Source organism: Leptonychotes weddellii, chromosome 5, assembly GCF_054177405.1.
Source record: "Leptonychotes weddellii isolate Sample4059 chromosome 5, ASM5417740v2, whole genome shotgun sequence".
Classification (NCBI taxonomy): Eukaryota; Metazoa; Chordata; class Mammalia; order Carnivora; family Phocidae; genus Leptonychotes; species Leptonychotes weddellii.
The window spans coordinates 28,044,990-28,066,531 of NC_138373.1; the positions used below are offsets into that span (position 1 = coordinate 28,044,990).

General features: G+C 39.3%; 1 protein-coding gene across 1 annotated transcript; it reads right to left on the reverse strand.

Annotated features, from left to right (window-relative positions):
- Positions 1-1,690: 1,690 nt before the first annotated feature.
- Positions 1,691-19,596, reverse strand: LOC115938971 (activating transcription factor 7-interacting protein 2). The gene is made up of 6 exons (XM_081818883.1): positions 19,523-19,596; positions 18,259-18,332; positions 17,069-17,139; positions 16,575-16,644; positions 6,066-6,151; positions 1,691-5,480 (listed from the first exon to the last, which is right to left on the reverse strand). The coding sequence occupies exons 1-6, from the start codon at positions 19,594-19,596 to the stop codon at positions 5,067-5,069; spliced, it is 789 nt and encodes a 262-aa protein (XP_081675009.1). The 3' UTR covers positions 1,691-5,066.
- Between the last annotated feature and the right edge of the window lie 1,946 nt (positions 19,597-21,542).

The following is a 21,542-nucleotide window of genomic DNA, read 5'->3' on the forward strand; positions in this document are numbered from 1 at the left end:
CTTTCTCAGGATGATTTATTTCTCTTAGCACTCTACTCTGTAGCTCCATCCATGTCATTGCAAATGGCAAGATTCCATTCCTTTTTATGGCTGAATAATATTCCACTATATATCTGTACCACCTCTTCTTTATCCATTCATCAGTCGATGGACACTTGGGCTGTTTCCATAGTTCGGCTATTGTAAATAATACTGCGATAGTATGGAGGTTCCTCAAAAAGTTAAAAATAGAATGACCTAGGATCCAGTAGTCGCACTACTGGGTATTTACCCCAAAAATACACTAATTCAAAGGGATACATGCACCCCTGTGTTTATAGCAGCATTATGTACAATAACGACCCAACTTCCTAACATGGACTACCAGTGTCTAACAGTGTCCCAGGTCTTGCTGCTGCCTCATAAACAAGCCCCAAATTTAGAGGCTTAGATAGCTTTTGTTTTGCTGTACTATGGGTCAGGAATTTGAGTGGGGCTCAGCTGAACTGTTTGTCTGATTCCCATGACTTCAGCTGGGGCGTTTGAAACCCAGGGTCTGCTTCAAAGATGGCTTCCTCACTCATGGGCCTCCCCTCTGCCACCATGTGACATCTTGTCCTCAAAGGTCTCCTGAATGGGCTTCTTGCAACAAGGTGATCTTGGGGTCGTTGCACTTTTTAGACAGTGGCTGGCTTCCAAGAAGCAGGAAGTAGACGCTGCCAGGCCAGCTCCGAGAGGTGCCCTAGTATCGCTTCTGCTGTGTTCCATTGGTCAAAGCAGTCCTAGACCTGCCCAGAGTCAAGGAGATGGAGAGACAGACTGTCCCTCTCGATGGCGGGGAGGCAAGGCCGTGCTGCAGGAGACCGAGGTCCTCTACAGTTGGCTGTCCATGGTCTAGCTCCTGCCAACCTCTGTAGGCCTCCCTGAACTATCCTGAACCACCTGCCTCTTGCAGATGTTCTTCTCTGTGCTCTTAACCTGGTGAGCTCTACCTGTTTTGCAGATCTCAGCTAAATCAGAATTTCCAGACTCTCCATGGACTGGAAGAGTTCAATGATCCATTGTTTTGTCCCCCAACTTTTTATTTTGAAATTTTCAACCTACAGAAATGTTACAAGAATAACATGACAGCCATACACTTTCCACTTAGATTCACCAGCTGTTAACATTGCGGTCATATTTGCTTTGACCTTCCTGTGTGTGTGTAAATATTTTAAACCATTTGTTAATTGCAGACATCAAGGCATGGAGTTAAATGTCCATCTTTAACATGGACACAAAACTATTTTCTATATAGTCTATAGTTGGGACTTTGCCAGTTGTCCAAATGATGTCCTCTAGAGCTGTTTTTCTAAATCCAGGATCCACTAAGAATCATGCACTGCATTTCATTGGCCCATGGGATACCCTCTTAGACCCAAATCCTGTTCCTTTAGAGGACTTTCTTGAGTGTGGGTTAAGCCCCTTGACCTGGCACTAACCCTTCCAGCTGACATCCTTATGTCTTGCCCCTTCTCATCCTTCAGGCCTAAGTGCCTCCCCCTCCAAGAAGCTCTCCATGACAGGCCTGTCTCACATAGCCTCATCATCATGCTCCACCATATCTCCCTGCTCAGTTTCCTCGTGGATCACATTGTTGCTCTCTGAAAATCCTGTGTTTTTTTTACTTATGTCCTTAGGTCAGTTCCAAAAAGGCAGGGACAGTATCTACTTTTTTTTTTTTTTTTAAAGATTTTATTATTTATTTGAGAGTGAGGGCAAGCGAGAGCGAGAGAGAGGGAGGGAGCATGAGCTGAGAGGAGGGGCAGAAAGAGAGAGGGAGCAGCAGACTCCCTGCTGAGCAGGGAGCCCGATGCAGGGCTCAATCCCAGGACCCTGAGACCATGACCTGAGCCAAAGGCAGACGCCCAACTGACTGAGCCAGGCAGGCGCCCTGGTACAGTATCTATTCTTGTTCTCCATGTTAGCCCCTGGCCTGGTGTCTGGCATATGGCAGATTTTCAATAATTCCTTGATGAATGAATACATGAATATTTCACTGGGAAAATTTAATGAATTGGTGAAAACAATTTTGGGTTGGCTGAGCTTCATGCCCAAACCTTTCCCATGTCATAAACCTCTTGGCACAACTGCTAAGAATTTCTCCTCTGTCTTGGGCTATAACCCAGCCTACCCATGCCTGGCCTCTGTTTTGCTCAGAGGAATAACCCCTGCCCATAAATTTACCAAACTGGTTTTATACAGAGCCCATTTGGCTGAAAGAAAGTCCCATATCCTACTGCTGAATTACCCAAATATCTCTGCTTGCCACTTGTGGGTCCCCATCTGTGAGCAAGAGATGGGTGAGCAAGAGATGGGTGTCCCTCTCTTGGAACAATTTCTTTTTCATGGAGAGAGAAGCATAGTTTGCCCAACGGGAGCTGACCTCAAGCTGTGATGATCAGGTTCATTTGCAGACAGGCCAGAAAATACCCCATGACCCCGAGTAATTACCCCCATGTGTGGCTTCCACCCCGTGCTGTATCTGTACCCTTTCTTCAAGGCACTCTGGACACCAGTCACACAGATCGCTCCTACCATTAGGTACTCCTTCCCCCAAACTGAGTATTCCCTTGCATCCAAAGAGTTAAAACTCTATTATATTGCAAAAATCAAGTATCCTCTGCCTCTTGTGTTATCTTGCCTAAATCCATTCCATTCAACCTGTCCAACTGCACACACTAGACTCCCCCCCAAATCCAGGGGAATAGAATTGGGTTGGAAATAGTCTTAACAGTAAGTCTTGAGTATAGAAATATTATCTTCACAGATCAGACGTTATTTCCCTCCATCGAAAAAAGGAAAAGAACTTTGACATGGGTCCTTGCCCCAGTGATTGGTAACAGCATCTACAGCTGTGTCCCTTGAGATCAGCCTTATTGAATCAACTTCCTGCAATCTTTACAGAGGCTGAGGTGACAGAAATTCAGAGATTGACACTTTTACGTATTACCCATTACCACAAATCTGGAGGGTGGAGTAAAATTGAATTAAAAAAAAAAAGCCAATAATGCAGCCCTAAAATCCAATTCCATCAGTTCCTATCTTTTGGCCTCGTAGGAGATTTCTGTCGGGGGAGAGATGCAACTACCTGGTATTTCTATCCATGAAGGAAATCCAAATATGCTGCTCGGGCGTAAGGATCGTGTTGAGCTGAAGGCCACTGAGAAACAGTAGGCACAGGAAGACCTCTTTGCTTTCACCCTTTCTGCCTAAAATCAGGGCATCCATTTCCCTCTGTACTGTGTACTAGATCTTTCTTGTCCTTAGGCTGTGTCTCTTCTGGTGCCATGGATAACAGTTGAGAATCTTGCACTTTCCAAAAGGCAAGAAACATTAATGCTTCTTGAGTCACCAGCCCTAAGATGCTTACTATCAGCCTTCCTCACTCATCCTGTTATTTTGAAAGCTCTTGCTTAAGCCCTGTGCAGCCACCAACATTCCAGAAGATGTGCTGGTTGGGATGCAGTTTCACTTTGGTGATGCACACCTAAATCTTGCTTATGGTGTCAAGCCTTTGGGCTTCGCTTGGCTTGTACATGAATGTCTAGTCTGCGTACCCCCCCAAGGGTGTAATGGTCCCTAAATGAAGCCCCTGTCCTGTGCTGCAGGATGCTCACCATTGCTCTGAGCCTGAAACCGGGTCTCACAGAGGGCAGCTCATCTCCTCAAATTCAGTTCCAAATCTGGCTTTTCCAGTAGTAATGTTTCAGAAGGTAAAGACACAGGAGACAGGGGCGCCTGGGTGGCTCAGTCGTTAAGCGTCTGCCTTTGGCTCAGGTCATGATCCCAGGGTCCTGGGATCGAGCCCCGCATCGGGCTCCCTGCTCAGCGGGAAGCCTGCTTCTCCCTCTCCCACTCCCCCTGCTTGTGTTCCCTCTCTCGCTGTCTCTCTCTCTGTCAAATAAATAAAATCTTAAAAAAAAAAAAAAAAAGACACAGGAGACTGAAAAATAAAACTTTATATATGACCGAAGATGTGAAGACATTCATAAAATGCCAAAGAAAACCATTCCTCATTCAATTTTTGAAATCTCAGAGCGTCTAGGACTGAACATTCATCACGTACCAGGAAAGAACGCCTCTGGCGGGCAGACTGTTCTTCACACTAATAGTTACGTTTGTTTTCTCAGCATCGCACTGGGCCCTGACTCACGCTTATCCAGTGTGCCCGCTCGTTGAGCTTCTTGGGCGACTTGTGCTAGCCACAGCTTCACTTCAGTGCCCCTCAGACAGGGGTGTGCCCGGGACTCCTCTCTCGGGGTCCTTCAGGGTTCCTCTGAGGAACCATGGCAGCTGGGCGATGAACAGAGAGTAGCACCAAAGAATCAACAAATGAAAGCCTTAAGCCTAAGGCAGACAACTCCATTTTCTGGAGCAGAAACAGTGGGTTGGATAATGCTTTTATAAGAGAGACTCTACGTTTTGTGTACATAGCACACAATGTTTAACTAATTTTATTACATATCTAAATATAAATATACAAACAGATTTAGGGAAAACCTCCAGACTCTTTCCCCAAGTAACTGAATAGCCAAAAAAGAAAAATAAGGGAGCGGGCAAATTAATAGCCCTTAGATTTTGAACAGAATGAGAAGACACTTATTTATGTAAGATCTTGGTGAGATGCACCCCCGGGATGAGCCTGCCTCCTAAAAAGCGGATTTTTCACCGACCTGCACTGACCACCAAGCGTGGATTGCCAGCAGAGGGAACAGTGGCGGCTTCCACGCGAGGGCTCTGGATGGAAGTGCGCAGCAGCCCCCAGTCAGCAGTGGCACTGTGCACAGCACTGCTCAGCGATGCGGGTCCGCCAGAGTGTAGGCTGTAGAACATAGCCGCTGGAGTACTTACTGAACGCAAATCACAAATTCATGAAACGAGAGGCCTCTTAGAACATAGGGAAGAGGACTGTCCCTATACAAAGGGTTCACAATCTCAACTGGCCCTTTAAGATGGCAAACAGTGTTAGAGAACACTGTAAACCAACAACTCAAATATGAAAAAAAACAGTGCCATACAATATATAATTACTCAAGACTTTTCTTTTAGGTAAGATTTTCAGAAAACCCAGGGATAGATTTTATGTCACAAAATGGTCCATATCGCCCAAAAATGTCTTTTGATTGGACAGTAAAATAGTATTTGTTGGAAGCTAAAAATTGAGATAAAGTACAGGCCATTGGGAGTGGCAAAGCTTTAATTTCTCCAATTTTCTTCCAAATCAACTTATTGTTAGGGTTCTCATGGCAGAGGAAGAGGTGATAGCTTTCCACGGGAGCGCACTTGGGATTGATTTTGGTGATGTTCCAAGTCAGGGCAATGCCCCTGGGTCTCAGCACCCGTTTCACTTTGAGCTCAGGCTTCTGGGGAGGAAGTGTATCTCGGATTTTGTCTACCAGTTCAGGTAGTAGTGGTGGTGGCTCTGGGAGAGGTGGCAAGTGTTCAAAGGACTCAAGAACCTAGAAAGACATTTATAAAGTTTAGCAAGCTGAACTGGCAGGTTTGATTAAAGTGCTCAACTGCAGTTCTAAATAAACTTCCGGTTCTTTGATCCATTTATCGAAATTTTAAGAACAAAAGGATGTTTCAGGAATATGTGGGGCTGGATCCAGTCTTTTTAAGCATAAGCTTCTTTTGGCATTAAAATTTCTACACTCTGGAATATCACTAATCCAGAATGGATTAGGTCCCAGACACTCTGGATAAATATTCCATCTCATTTCCAAATTGTGTCCCCAAACATTTTGCTGATTTGCATGAAAAGTGTGAGTGTACAAGAGCATCCATTTCCCTCCACCTTCATCAACAATGGCTACTACTCTTAAAAATCTTTTGTTGGGTAAAAAAAATATATATATTTAACCTCCAGAGTTTCTGGGAAAGTCAATTAAATTATTTTGATTCCATAAATAAGCAGATGCACAATACCACATTTTTTAAAAGTACAAGCTGAAATGTGACCCCAATGTTTCTGTGTAAGTACAATGGGTACTTCCACTTAATTGAGAATGCATATCCTTTGACAGAGCATTTCTGATCCATACCTGGGCTGCATTTTGTGCCACTGGGGTTGTCTCTTTTGAGATCAAAGCAGCGTTTGTAGGTGACTCAACAGAGGATGCTGAACTTTCTGTGAACACAGGTTTGAGAAGTAAAATTTAACTGCAATAATCAATTCCATAGCCTTTAAGCAAAACTAGTTTACATCTTAGGTGGTAATTAAATATGAACTAAAATTATAAAACTGTAAAATAAGATGATAAACTTTTGATAAAAGTTCAAGACCTAGGACACCTGGGTGGCTCAGTCGGTGAGGTGTCTGCCTTCAGCTCAGGTCATGATCCCAGGGTCCTGGGATCAAGTGCTGTATCAGGCTCCTTCCTTGCTCAGCGGGGAGCCTGCTTCTCCCTCCCTCTCTACCCCTCCCTCTGCTTGTGTGCTCGCTCTGTCAAAATAAATAAATAAAATCTTAAAAAAAAAAAAAAGTTCAGGGCGCCTGGGTGGCTCAGTCGTTAAGCATCTGCCTTCGGCTCAGGTCATGATCTCAGGGTCCTGGGATCGAGCCCCACATCGGGCTCCCTGCTCGGCGGGAAGCCTGCTTCTCCCTCTCCCACTCCCCCTGCTTGTGTTCCCTCTCTCGTTGTGTCTCTCTCTGTCAAATAAATAAAATATTTAAAAAAAAAAAAAGTTCAAGACCCAAAGGTACCAAATATAGAGAATTTCCTTTCAATGTGACAAAAATGCCCTCTTAAGATAAACACTTAAGTCATTACGTCACCTGGAACTAGGAAAAATTATACACGGGAGAGGGATCCTTGCTCAGCGTTCTTAGAGGTGCCTTATGCTCTCTTAGGTCAATAGGATGTTTGCAAACACAGAGCCATTTACAATCCAGTATAAATATGTGACACATGCAAGTCCTGGGGATTCAAACTAAATATCAGGCAGTCTGGGGGTTAAAGGAATCTGCTGCTGAGGGTGTGTTAGCCTCGAGGCAATCAGATATCCAGCTGACCTTGAACAACACGGGCTTGAACTGCGCGGGTCCACTTATACATGGATATTTTTCACTAAATGCGGTACAGTACTGTAAATCTATTTTTTCTTCCTCATTAAGAACATTTTTTCTCTAGCTTTATTGTAAGAAAACAGTATATAATACGTATAACATACAAAATAGATGTTAATGGACTGTTTAGGTTATTGGTAAGGTTTCTGGTCAACAGTCGGCTGTTAGTAGTTAAGTTTTGGGGGAATTAATAGTTATATGCAGATTTTCAACTGCATGTGGGGTTGGTGTCCATAACCCCCACGTTGTTGAGGGTCAACTTTAAATTGTGGACTGTGGTAAGGGAGAGGGGAGAGGGGAGGGAGGAGGGCCAAACAGGAGAATGGAAGAGAGAGAGATGATGAGGGGAAGAAAGGAAAGGGAAAAAGAGAAAATGTGGGCTAAGGGAGAGGAAGAGGGTTTAAGTAGGTATAAGAATGGTCTGAAAACAACTGGGGAGGGGCTACCTGGGGGGGGTGGTAAGAAACGGGGCCTCCTGTTGGAAAGTAGTAGGGCCAAGAAGCTAAAAACTTCACAAGTCTGAATGCATCTAACAAGCATCAAAACCATCTTGATCTACTATGTGTGCAATGATATAACTGTTTAATATAATTCTGAATCTCCCCCAACAAAATTTCTTTTATTTGTATTTTTCTTCTGACTCACAAAGATAATCAAGATTCTGCATTGTGTTTCAAAGTTAATTCATTAGTCAGTTTATTTCCTGCTGGTAAAAAACCTGTTTGAGTTGTAATGATCTTCCAGTTTTAACTTTAAGTGAGTCTGTAACAGGCTTTCCAAATGGTTTACTTAACTAGAGCTAGATCTTTGAGATCGTAACTGGCAGGTTCATCACCACAGGAGAGCAGACACAGATAACCTCCAGTCAATGACACACAAAACATTCTAACAAACAGAAGCCCCTATAACTAACACTGCTTCTCTCAAGGTGGTAAGTCAGCTGGCCCTTAAAATAGGGAAAGACAGAAATGCAACTTGAGGATGATAAGAAGAGGCAACACAGGACTTTGGTCCCAAACCAGTTCCTGTTTATACCCTGTGTGTCCTCAGCGCCAGCACCTTATAAGCACTCTCTGCTTTTACCCTCATCTGTCTACAAATGAGTAAGGATTTCTTCAGGGCTTTGAATGTTCAAAGCAGGAGTAGCCAGGACCCCATCATTTTAAGGTTGCTTGTTCGACTGCTAGGTGACAACTGCGACCTCTGGTTTCAACTTAACTTTCTGATGTTTGACCTTTCAGATCCTCTGCTGCATGTATATGCTCACGTAGACACACAGAGTCATCATGTAAATATGTGTCATATAAAAGTGGTTTTTAAAATTTGGATTTTTAAATGAACTATCTAGATATGATTTACATACAGTAAAAATGTACCCATTCTAAATGTGTGATTCTGAGTTTTGACAAATGTACCCCTGTGAAACCATCACCAAAATCAAGACACAGAATGTTTTCATCAGCCCACAAGTCCTTCACAGTGTCCCTCCTCGGTGGATCTCTCTCACCTCTGGCCCCGTGAAACCACAGGTCTACTGTCACTAAAGACTAGATTCGACTTTTCTAGAATTTCATATAAATCAAATCATACAGTATTTAGAATTCTTTGGCCCAGCATAATGTTTCTGAGATGCATCCATATTGTTGCACATAAAAACATTTTGTTCATTCTTTTTTATTATTTTTTAAAGATTTTATTTATTTATTTGACAGAGTACAAGCAGGGGGAGTGGCAGGCAGAGGGAGAGGGAGAAGCAGGCTCCTCGCTGAGCAGGGAGCCTGATGCGGGACTCGATCCCAGGACCCTGGTCATGACCTGAGCCAAAGGCAGACACTTAACCGACTGAGCCACCCAGGCACCCCTGTTCATTTTTCTAAAGTAAGCTCCATGCCCATTGTGGGGCTGGAACTCATGACCCCGAGATCAAGAGCCACATGTTCCCCTGATAGAGCCAGCCAGGCACCCCATATTGTGTTCATGTTTATTGTTGAGTAATATTTAGTGGTACAGATATGCCACAACCAATTTATCCATTTATCGGCTGATGGACATTTGTACTGTTTCCAGTTTGGGGCCATTATGAATAAAGTTGCCATAAACAGTGGTGTAGAAGTCTGTGTAGATACAGGTTTTCAATTCTCTTGGGTAAATACCTAAGACGGGAATGACCGTGTCCTATGGTAAGGGTATAGTTAATGTTTTGAGGAAATGCTGAGCCACTTCAAAAGTGGTTTTACCATTTTACATTCCTACCACCAAAGCATGAGAATTCCAGCTTTCTCCACATCCTACCAACACTTTGTGTATTTTCAGTTCTTTTCATTTGTAGCCATTCTGATAGCTATGTTGTGGTGTCTCATTATGGTGTTCATTTCCCTAGTGAGCAACGATGATGAGGATCATGTTTTCTTGTGCTTATCTGCCGTCCCCACATCTTCTATAGCAAAGTGTCATCTACTTGCTTTGGGTTTAATTTGTTCTTTTTTCCTAGCATCTTAAGATAGAAGCTTAGATTGTTAATTTTAGATTTTTATTTTTTTCTACTATAAACATATAACGGTAGTCATTTCCCTCTAAGCACTGCTTTATCTACATCCCTCAAATGTTGCTGTGTTTCCATTTTTATTCAGTTAAAAATATTTTTAAGTTTCCCTTTTGATTGCTTTGGCTCATAGGTCATTTAGAAATGTGTTTAGCCTCCAAATACCTGGGGATTTTCCAGCTATTTCTGTTACTGATTACTAATTTAATTCTGCTGTATCAGAGATCTCAGGGTCCTGAGATCGAGCCCTGCATCAGGATCTGTGCTGATTGTGGAGCCTGCTTAAAATTCTCTTCCTTTCCTTTTGCCCTTCCCCACCACTGGCTTGCTTGTGTTCTAAACACACACACACACACACACACACACACACACACACTCTCTCTCTCTCTCTCTCTCTCTCTCTCTTTCTCTCTCTAGTTTTGCAGTCCAGAACCCAACCTATCTTACTGCTTGTTTCATATGCATTTAATGAGAATGTGTACTCTACTGTGCTTGGACTGAGCACTCTACAAATGTCAAGTAGGTTAAGTTGGGTTGGTAGTGTTGCTCAGGTTTTATAACTTGAGTTTCTGTCTGCATACCCTACGAATTACTGAGAATGGAGTGATAGAACTTCCAATTATAATTGTTTATTTTTCTATTTATCATTTCATCCTATCAGTTTTTGCATCAGGAATTTTGAAATATTACAATTACATGCATACACATGTAGGTTTCCTTGGATCTTCCTGATGAAATGACTTCTTTATCATTATGAAATTTTTTAAAAATTAATTTCAGAGGTAGAATTTAGTGATCCATCAGTTGTATATAACACCCAGTGCTCATTACATCACGTGCCCTCCTTAATGCCCATCACCCAATTATCCCTTCCCCCCACCCACCTCCCCTCCAGCAACCCTCAGTTTGTTTCCTAGAGTTCAGCATCTCTTATGGTTTGCCTCCCCTATTTTCCTCTTACTTTATTTTTCCTTCCCTTCTCCTATGTTCATGTTTTTATTTCTTAAATTCCACATAAAAGTGAAATCATATGGTATTTGTCTTTCTCTGACTTATTTCACTTAGTATAATACCCTCTAGTTCCATCCATGTCATTGCAAATGGCAAGATTTCATTCTTTCTGATGGCTGAGTAATATTCCATTGTATATATATACCACATCTTCTTTATCCATTCATCTGTCGATAGATATCTGAGCTCTTTCCATAGTTTGGCTATTGTGGACATTGCTGCTATGAACACTGGTGGGCATGTGCCCCCTTCAAATCACTATGTTTGTTTCCTTTGGATAAATACCCCGTAGTGCAATTGCTGGGTTGTAGGGTAGCTATATTTTTAACTTTTTTCCAGAGTGGCTGCAGCAGGTTGCATTTCCATCAACAGTGTAAGAGGGTTCCCCTTTCTCTACATCCTCACCAACATCTGTTGTTTCCTGACTTGTTAATTTTAGCTATTCTGACCAGCGTGACATGGTATCTCACTGTGGTTTTGATTTGTACTCCCCTGATCCTGAGTGATGCTGAGCATTTTTTCATGTTTCTGTTGGCCACTTGAAATGGTCTTCTTTATCTCTGGTAATATTCCTTGTTTTGAAGTGTTTTTACGATAACACAGTCACTCCAGCTTTGTCATGATTAGTATTTGCATGCTTTTGCCTAGTTGTCTTCTTCCATCCTTTTAATTTTAACCTATGCATATATTTATATTTAAAGTGCATCATATAATTATCATGCAGGTGGGTCTTGTTTTTTTTTTTTATCCAGTCCAACAATGTCTGCTTTTTAATGTTAGACCGCTTATTCTAATTATCAATATGGTAAGGTTTAAATCTACCGTCTTGTCTTTTGTTCTCTATTAGTCTCATTTGTTCTTTGCATTTTCTTGTGACTTCTCTTGGATTATGTAAAAAATCCCATTTTATCTTCACTAGTATTAGCTAGACTTCCACATAAAAAAATTATTGCTCTAGGCATTACCATATGTATCTTTTATAACTTATTAGTCTGTCTTCAAATAACATACTAGTCATATAATGTGAGACCCTCACAACAGCATATGTCCATTCCCCTGATCATCTTACGCAGCACTGCTGTCATATGTTAACTTCTATATGTTATAAGCTCTACAATATGGTGTTATATTCCTTCATGTAGACCCACTTTCCATCTGATATCATGTTCATTTTGCTTGAAGAACTTCCTTTATTTTTTTGAAGATTTATTTATTCTATAGAGAGAGAGAGCATGAGTGGGAGGGGCAGAGGGAGAGGGATAGAGAATCTCAAGGAGACTTGTGCCAAGCGCGGAGCCCCACGTGGGGCTTATCTCACGATCCTGAGATCATGACTTGAGCTGAAGCCAAGAGTTGGATGCTCAACAAACTGTACCACCCAGGTGCCTCTATTTTTGATAATGAAGGTTTGCCAACAGCAAGTTTTATATGAAAAAGTCTTAATTTTGCTTTCACTTTTGAAAGATACTTGGTGGATATAGAATTTTAGGTTAAGGATTTTTTTTTTTTTACCCTAGCCTTTCAATGATGTCTTTTGACTTTCATTTGGTTTATATCGTTCCAATTGAGAAAACTGAATTCTTTGTTCTTCTCTATATTTTAGGGTATGAAAACATTTTTTTCTTGAAAAAAATGTTTTGTTTTCTGTTTGCTTTTAAGATTTTTCTTTTTTTAAAAAGATTTTATTTATTTATTTGACAGAGAGAGAGAGACAGTGAGAGAGGGAACACAAGCAGGGGGAGTGGGAGAGGGAGAAGCAGGCTTCCCGCTGAGCAGGGAGCCTGATGCGGGGCTCGATCCCAGGACTCTGGGATCATGACCTGAGCCGAAGGCAGCCGCTTAACCGACTGAGCCACCCAGGCGCCCCAAGATTTTTCTTTTTATCATTGGTTTTCAGGAATGGATTATGATGTACCTTGCTATGGTTTATGGTTTTCTTTGTATTTATCCTGCTTGGAATTTACTGAAGTTCTTAATTATGTAGGTTTGTACTTTTCATTAAATTTAGAAGACTTCTGACCATATGTGTATGTTGGACCACTTGATGTTATCCCACAGTTCATTAAAAGTCTGATTCCTTTTTTCCAGCCTTTTTCCTTTTCTCTTTTAAATCCTTCTTTAATTTGGATAGTTTCTTTCCAAACTATTTGGTCAGGTACTATTTCTTCCAGTTTACCAATTTGTTTTCCTTCTTCATTGTCTAATATGCTGATTATATTCCATCCATGGAACTTTAAGTATTTTCTTTTTTTAAATTTGGTTCTATTTTGTATCTTTTATTTCTCTTATTTTGTTCCTGTTCACTTTTTATCTTTGAGCATATTTCTTTTTTTTTAATTCTTAAATTTTATTTATGTAATCTCTGCCCCCAATGCAGGGCTCGAACTCACAACCTCAAGATCAAGAGTTGCATGCTTTACTGACTGAACCAGCCAGGTGCCCTTTTGAGCATATTTCTATCAGCTCTTTCAAAGTCTTTGTCTGTTAATTCTGTCATCTCTGTCATTTCTAAGTTTGTTTCTATTGACTGATTTTTCTCCTGGTTATGGATTCCATTTTTTGGTCTCTGTATCTCTAGTGATTTTTTTAAATTGGATGATGGATATTATAAATTTTAAATGGTTGTGTGTTGAATTCCATTCTCTTCTTTTAACAGAACACAGTGGGCTGTGTGATAAGCTATCGAGTTGTATGTAGTTCAGCTCAATCCTTTCAAAGCTTATTTTTTGGTTTTATTAGGGTAAGGCTACAGTTGCCTTTGTTCTAAGATGAGTTTATACCCAGATGTTCAGTAAGAATCTGCCACTACAGCTGGTCAGAACTGAAACATTTCCCACCTCTGAGCATAAAGCTCCTTGGTCATTCTTTGCCAAGATTTCTGGGGTTTTACTCCATGCATGTGTGGCTTAATACTTCAGCAAGAATTGAAGAGGACTCTATGGTAACCTCCTGGAGCTCCTTCTCTGAATGGCTCCCTCCTTCTGACACTATACTCTTTCCCTTCATTCCGGTTGCCTCAACCTCTCTGAATGAATCTCTGTTTCCTCACCTCAGCAAGACAGCCATTCTCTGCTTGGGAGTTCCTCCACTGCACCGCAGTCTAGGAGGAAAGCTGGGCACTCTGTACAGCTCATCTCATTCATTCCCTTCTCTCAGGGACTGTAGTCCTATACTGCAATATCTGAAAATTTTTTTATTACATCTTACTTAGTTTGTAGTTGTTTATGGCAGAAAAGTTAAGTCTGGGCCCTTTACTCCATCCTACTCTCTCCATATACATTTATGACTTTTTTCCCGTTACATTACTAACACATTTACATCAACACACATACTTCTACAACACTATTTTTAATGGCTGAATACTGCTGTATCATATAAATCTAATTTGTGCAATTGATCCTTTATTTCTAGAAATTTAAGGGTTTCCAAAGTTTTATTTTTCACACACAGCACTGTGATGAACATTTTTATACTTCCCTATATACTTAATTTCTTTAGGTAACTATTCAAAGAATTTTGGGGTCAAAGGCTTACATATTTGTAAAGTTTTTGATGTTGACAAAAGGTCTCCCAGAAAGATTTACACTCCCATTCACAGTATGTAAACTTATATTTCCTTTAAAACTAGTTAGTGGAAAATCTGCATTAATTCAATATTTTTTGGAAAAAGTATACTATGTGCTAAGCGTTGTGCTAAAAGGATGGAAACTTACAGATTAATAAAGCCGCTGACACTGAAAAGAACTGAGTCCTTTCAGGAAGACATATGTAAAGAAACAATGACAGAGCAATGTAATATAGCTACAATACAGATGTGCACTAAATACCAATGGTAAGGGGAGCCTGAAAGGAACAGTCCAGCCTAAGTGTCTAAAGTGAATATGAAAGAATGAAGGGTGGGGTCATCAGACACACCTGCGGAGACAGAGAGAGGAGAACATTCCTAGCAAAGAGAACCGCACATGCAGAGGTGGTAAGGAGAGGAGAAGCATTACCTATTGAGAAACTATTAAGGCACAGGTAAGGGATTTGTAGAACATAAGCTAGAAAAGTTTTCAGGGTCTAAGTCAGTAAGGATTCTATCTATCTTTCTAAGGAGTCTGGATTTTATCCTAAAAACAAAAACATAACCAGGTTTATATACAGGAAGTAGTGTTTTAGTGGCAGCTTGGGAGACTCACTAGAAGCAGTAAGGGTAGAAACATTGGTTACTAAGTTATGGCAGTAGAGCAGGCTAAAGGTGATGGAATTTTGAAATAAGGAAATATATGGACTGAACACGTTAGCTTTTCAGGAGACAGAACTGATGGCCTTGAAAACTGACTACACAGTGGAATGAGGCAGATCCAAGAGTCAAAAGCGACTCATGTCTAGCTTGGGAAACTGGGTGAGCTGGTGATACTGTTCATTAAGCCTGGGAATATGGGAAACAGTCCAGGTTTGACCTGACAAACTATACCTTTATTCAGAACTGGACACTCTACAAGATGAACAGACTCACATTATCATGAGTCAGCAGCATGAATTAGCATGATCTATCCGTCCAACTGCTAGATTTCAAACTGAAGGCCCCCACAACTTAGAGGTCTGCTTTATTTTCGAAAGCACTGATGAATCTGTATTCATACCTTTTATTTTACTGTATCTTAAATCTTGTACCCTATAGTTTAGAAATGATTTAATAATCTTAGTTAAAAAGTAACTAATTATTATAGATTCACAAATCATTTTTCAAATTTATATATTTTTAAGATTTTATGTATTTATTTGACAGAGAAAGCACAAGCAGGGGAAGTGGCAGGCAGAGAGAGAGAGGGAGAAGCAGGCTCCCCACAGAGCAGGGAGCCGGAAGCAGGGCTCGATCCCAGGACTCTGGGATCATGACCCGAGCTGTGGGCAGACGCTTAACCGACTGAGCCACCCAGGAACCCCTCAAATTTATTTACTTATTTTTAAGGTTTTATTTATTTATTTGACAGAGTACAAGCAGGGGGAGCAGCAGGCAGAGGGAGAGGGAGAAGCAGGCTTCCCGCTGAGCAGGGAGCCCGATGAAGGACTTGATCCCAGGACCCTGGGATCATGACTCGAGCTGTGGGCAGACGCTTAACTGACTGAGCCACCCAGGCGCCCCACCCCTCAAATTTATACTTCTAATTTTCATCATGAAACTGGAAACTGAAGGGTTTTTTAATTCTGTCATGAGGTACCTGGAGATTCCCATGGTTCTAACCTTTGTCTGGATCCACAGTTGAAAGGGGAGAAGGAACTGGCTATATATTTCCTATGCTACTCTCCATTTTTAAATATTACATAATTTTCTAATGCTAATAAGTGATATTCCAAGATTTTATCAAGAGTATCAAAAACATTCAAGGGCAGTTATTAAGAGGTGAAACTCTATAACTGATGACTAGCCCCAGATGACTATATTTTACTTCTTCCTGTTTAAATCTGAGAAAGAGGGCACTGTTGTCGTTCTTTCCTCTACATTTTCATGTTATGCCCTAGTACCCTCTCACAGTGCTATTGATATAAAGAAAAAAGGTATGTACCAGAAAAGAGATTCATAATAGCTCCCAAACAATCCAGCTATCTTTCAGTGAGTGAACACATAAACTATTATACATAGTCACCATGGAATACTACTCAACCCTAAAAAGCAATACTACTGATGCAACTCTGAGGACCTGTGGGGGAATTATGCTAAGTTAAAGAAGTCAATCTCAAAAAGACTCATACTATATCATCATATAACACCCATGGATAGTTGTGCAAGTTGATTGTGGTGACCATTACGTGAATCTGTACATGACAAAATTGCATAGAGCTATATACACACACACACTAACACACTAAAACTTTATAAATGGGTCAAATACTTTCTGAACTGCTACCTTCCCTCTTTCTTAAAAGGAAAGACAAATCTCTTACCTGTGCTGCAGTCTGATAGGGCTTCTTTTGTCAGATCAATCACAGAATCAAATTTCTTCTTCTCTACAGCCTGAAAAGTTGTTAAAAAACTAAGATTTTGCCTCAATAGCAGAAAATATTTAAAAAAAAGAAAACACAGATTCTAAATTGCCATTTAGAAGCTGGAGACTGAATATTCTGTAAGTCCTTACCGTTTAACTCTATTAGGAGAGAGAAGCTCATGAAATACTATATGGTTTCTGAGAATATGACTAAGCAAAATCTGAGTTAGTGTGGTAAATAAGTATGGTTGTGAAATATGTTTGTCACTGTTTTAATGTTTAAGCTAGCCTGGAACCTGGGTATGCTAACTAGTCAGGCATTAATTTCACAGAGAAAGAATCTCCCAAAGAATGAATGACAAAACTAAGTCATCCCCCCAGGTAGCGACACTAAAGTTCACAGAACTAACATACTCAAATAAACAACATTCAGAGACAACATTTATTACCTACCGTAACTTCTGTTTCAGCACCAGGTGAATTATTAGAATTGTTAGAATTTCCTGATGTAGTTTTTCCAGTATCTGGAAGAAAATCATTAAAATATCAACATTTGACAAATTTAGTAAACTATTAAACATTTATGAACTTTGTAACATATGAATGCTGAAACACAATGAGGATGCTCATTAACCATTTATTACATAATCACAAAAAAGTAATTCAATTGACATTACCTATTCCAAAGACCAAGGAACCAATTCAAACAAAAAAAAATCTAATTTGGATTCAAAAGATTTTGTCCTTCTGTAACTTTACAACTATATTAGAAACTCTTTTTTGAAAATCCATCTGTAAATTGATATGGCATTTGAGGAAACAGACTTGGAAATGTACATATTCTTTATTCACAGTATCTCTAACCCAGACTCTGGAGATGACTGAGGAGCATTCTATCTAGAACCAGGAGAAAACCTCAGATAAATGCTTAATATCCCTTGTAAATATCTGATTCACAATCTTAACAGTCTGAGCCCTGGGAGCAATTGAGTGGCTCTGTAAGTGAAGGCAAAGCTTTCTGAAATCAAGAGGCAAATACTCTAAAATAGTAAAACATGAAAAGGAAATGGGAAATTTTGAATGAGGACTTAATAGGCCAACAAGATAGCCATTTTAAGAGAGAGGAACTTTATTAGAAATCTGAGGGTAAAGATTTTTTCATAAGACAGAAACTCTAAAGAGGAACAAAGTATTCTCAAAAAACCAAAAGTTAAAAAAAAATCAAAGATGCTAAAGAATAGCCAAACTTTAAATCTTAAGATAAAACAAAAAGACAGACAAAACCAAATCACTACCACCAACACAGGCCAGAGCAAACACAGAAAAATAATGAAATATTTGAAAGGTTAAGTAGTTTTGTACCTTACAAATCCATTAAACACAGTAAACAAACAAAAGGCCATAAATTGATAAACACGAGGTTAGAAAGAAACCTCAATTATATGAAGGAATCACTTATTTATTCAGATAATATTAATCATATTATTAAATTATAATATATAATTACATATATATTAAAACACTTGAAAGAAGAATTAAAATTTTTATTTTAATGAAAGATAATATTCAATTCTCTATTTTAAGCAAATACTGATTTGAGCCTTTCTAATTTCATAGATCATATTTTAATCAACTTAAGATACCTGTTGGATTTGATGTAATTGGAGTTGTCAAATTAGGACTTTCCACAGAAATCAACGTAACATCATCATTGTTACTAAAATGATAAAATTAAAAACAAAAATAAACTAAACATGCATTATCAGGCTGAAACATGCAGTCAATGGTTAGAATTCTTCTGACTTACCATTTCATAACTGACACATTTTAATCTAACAATTGTGGTGGGGAACTGGAGATAAAACCAAATACTCAAGAAACCCATATGTTGCCAGTTACATGACCAAAAGTGTCCAATAATGGATCCTTAAAACTTACTAGAGACCCATTTACAATGAATCCAAATATATAACCTATAAGCATACAATATACATAAATGTACAAAATATACAAAAGTCACCAAGGCAAGTACATATACTTGCCTTGATGAAAATGAAAAGTATAACTGAAAAAAACCCAGTAAGACACTTTGACTCTTAATAGCTATAGGACTGTGACAAATAAGGCTATTAAAAAATTAGTCCTGCCACGATTCTACATTATATCACTATAGTAGAAATATTGACCACACATTTACTAAAGAGAGAGGGTAAATGACGCTCATTACGGTTATTGCTCCCATTTGACCCTGACTCCACTTTCATGAGTTTGATATTTAAATCAGAATCTTTAAGATCTTGACACAAATTTCAATGAGCCCATAAAATTGCTATGCATAGTTATACCACTTTCTTACAGATGTTTTTAATTTTTAGCTTTTGTACTTAGGTCTATGATGCATTTCAAATTATTTTTGTATATGGTGTGAGGTAAGAGGGGAGGTTCACTTTTCCCCTCTGGCTATTCCTGCAACAGCTGCTGACTATCTTTTCTCCAATAAATTACCTTGGCCTCTTTGTTGAAAACCAATGGACAATATATAATAGTCTCTAATCTGGCCACCAATTTATAGGTTTATCCTAAGACAACACCATTGTCTTAATTACTATAACTTTATAGAAGTCTTAAACTTAGTGTCTGTCTTCCAACTTTGTTCTTCTAACACTGCTTTCATCTTCTAAGTCTTTTGCATTTCACGTAAGTTTTCAATCAGCTTGTTACTTTCTACAAAAAAGGCTGCCAGGATTTTGACTGAGAGTGCATTAAATGTAAAGAATGATTTGGGTGAAGTGACATTAATAATGAATTTTCCCATATACTTACTGTCCCTAACCAACCTCCCCACCCAAGCCTCCCCACCAAAATTCTATAGCACAGTGGTATGCTTATTACAAAGGATAAACCTACACTGACACATCATTATCATGATCAAAGTCCACAGTACGATAGAGTTCACTCTTACTGGTATACATTCCACACATTTTGACAAATATATAATGATACATATCCATCATTATAGTATCATACAGAATAGTTTCACTGCCCTAAAAATCCCTGAGCTCTGCCTATTCATCTCTCCTCATTAGCCCCTGGCAGTATTTGATCTTTTTACTGTCTTCATTGTTTCACCTTTTCTAGTATGTCATGTAGTTAGAATCATACAGTATATAGCCTTCTCAGACTAACTTCTTTCATTTAGTAATATGCATTTAAGTTTCCTCTGTGTTTTTTCATAGCTTGAAGGCTCATTTCTTTTTTAGTAACGTCCATTGTCTGAATGTAATGATTTATTTATCCATTCACCTACTGAAGGACATTTTGGTTGCGTCCACATTCTGGCAATTATGAATAAAACTGCATTGTATATGATTCTATTTTCTGTCCTTTCTTAGCCTATCAATTATACTTCTTTCTTAGGTGGTTCCCTTAAAGTCTCCAATATATATTTACAACTAATTCAAGTCCACTTTCAAATAATACTATACTCCTTCACAAGTAGTGGAACTACCTTACAATAACAAAATATTCCTAATTTCTCCTACCTGTTCCTTATATCACTGCTGTTATTCATTTAAAACACACACACAAACACATAAATACACTGTTGCTATTATTTTGAACAAACTGTCACATCAATTAAAAAGAGAAATAAATTTCTATTTTACTTTCACTCATTCCTTCAAAGATCTTGTCTGTAGATCTGATTTTCTGGCTTATTTTCCTTCTCTGTGAAGAATTTTTAACACTTCTTAGAAGGCAGGTCTACAGGCAACAAATACCCTAAATTTTTGTTTGTCTGAGAAAGTCTGTATTTCTCCTTCACTTTTGAAGGACAGTGTCACAGAGTACAGAATTTTAAGCTGGTGGTTTTGTTCTCTCAATACTTTAAAATATTTCACTCCACCCTCTTCTTGCTTGCATAGTTTCTAAGGAGACGTTGGATGAAGTTCTCATCTTTGCTCCACTATGGGTAAGGTGTTTTTTCCTCTGGCTTCTTTCAAGATTTTATCTCTGATTTTCTGAATTTTAAATATTATATGCCTAAATGTAGTTTTTTGGTATTTATCCTGCTTAGTGTTCTCTGAGCTTGGTATTTAATGTTAATTTGGGGGAAATTCTTAGTCATTATGGCTTCAAACACTGTTTTTGTTCCTTTCTCTCTGCACACCCCCTCCCTTACCCTTCTGGTGCTCCCATTATGCTTAGGTTATTCCCTTTGTACTTTGTCCCATGTTCTTGGATATTTTTGTTGTCTTTTCTTCTCTTTACTTTTCTGTTTTGAAGTTCCTATTGTCAGACTCTCAAGCTCAGTGATCCTTTCCTCAGAGGTATCTAATCTACCAATAAGTCCATCAAAGTCATTCTTCATTGTTAGTTTTGATCTCAAGCATTTCCATTTCTCTGCTTATTTATTCACCTGTTTTTGCATTTTTTCTACTTTTTTTCACTGAAGCCCTTAGCAAATAGTTTTTCAAAATTCCTGGTCTGGCAAGTTAAACATTTCTGTCATAGCTGACTCTGCTTCTGATGCTTGTTTAGTCTCTTCAAATCATGTTTCTTATCTTTTAGTATGTCTTGTGATTTTTTGTTGAATGGTGGACCCGATGTCCTGGATAAAAGGACCTATGATAAACAGGCCTTTGGTAATGCAGTGGTTCTACTAATCCTATGATTAGCTCTCAGTCTTTTAAGTAAGTCTATGCCCCTGGAGTGTGAACTTCACTAGCACTTCTTAGTCACCCACCCCCTTTAGGTGGGACAGATGGCTGGAGCTGCTATAGTTGGGTATTCACTTCCTCCATATGGAAAACTAGAGGGAGCAGGAGTTGGGGATTTCATTCCCCCAGGTAGGTTAAGTTCTAGTAGTAGTTTCTCCCTAGGACAGTCCTTGTTAAGAACAGAGTGGTCTGGTATATTTCAAAAGGTT

Bases quoted from the DNA above. Each gene is read 5' to 3' on its own strand.
- LOC115938971 (XM_081818883.1), bottom strand. From the start codon at position 19,596: ATGTGTGGAATGTATACCAGTAAGAGTGAACTCTATCGTACTGTGGAC. The intron at 16,645-17,068 runs GTAGGTAATAAA...ACAACTTTTCAG, and splicing joins GTGCTGAAACAGAAGTTACG to GCTGTAGAGAAGAAGAAATT. The intron at 6,152-16,574 runs GTAAGAGATTTG...CTGTGTTCACAG, and splicing joins CCTATCAGACTGCAGCACAG to AAAGTTCAGCATCCTCTGTT.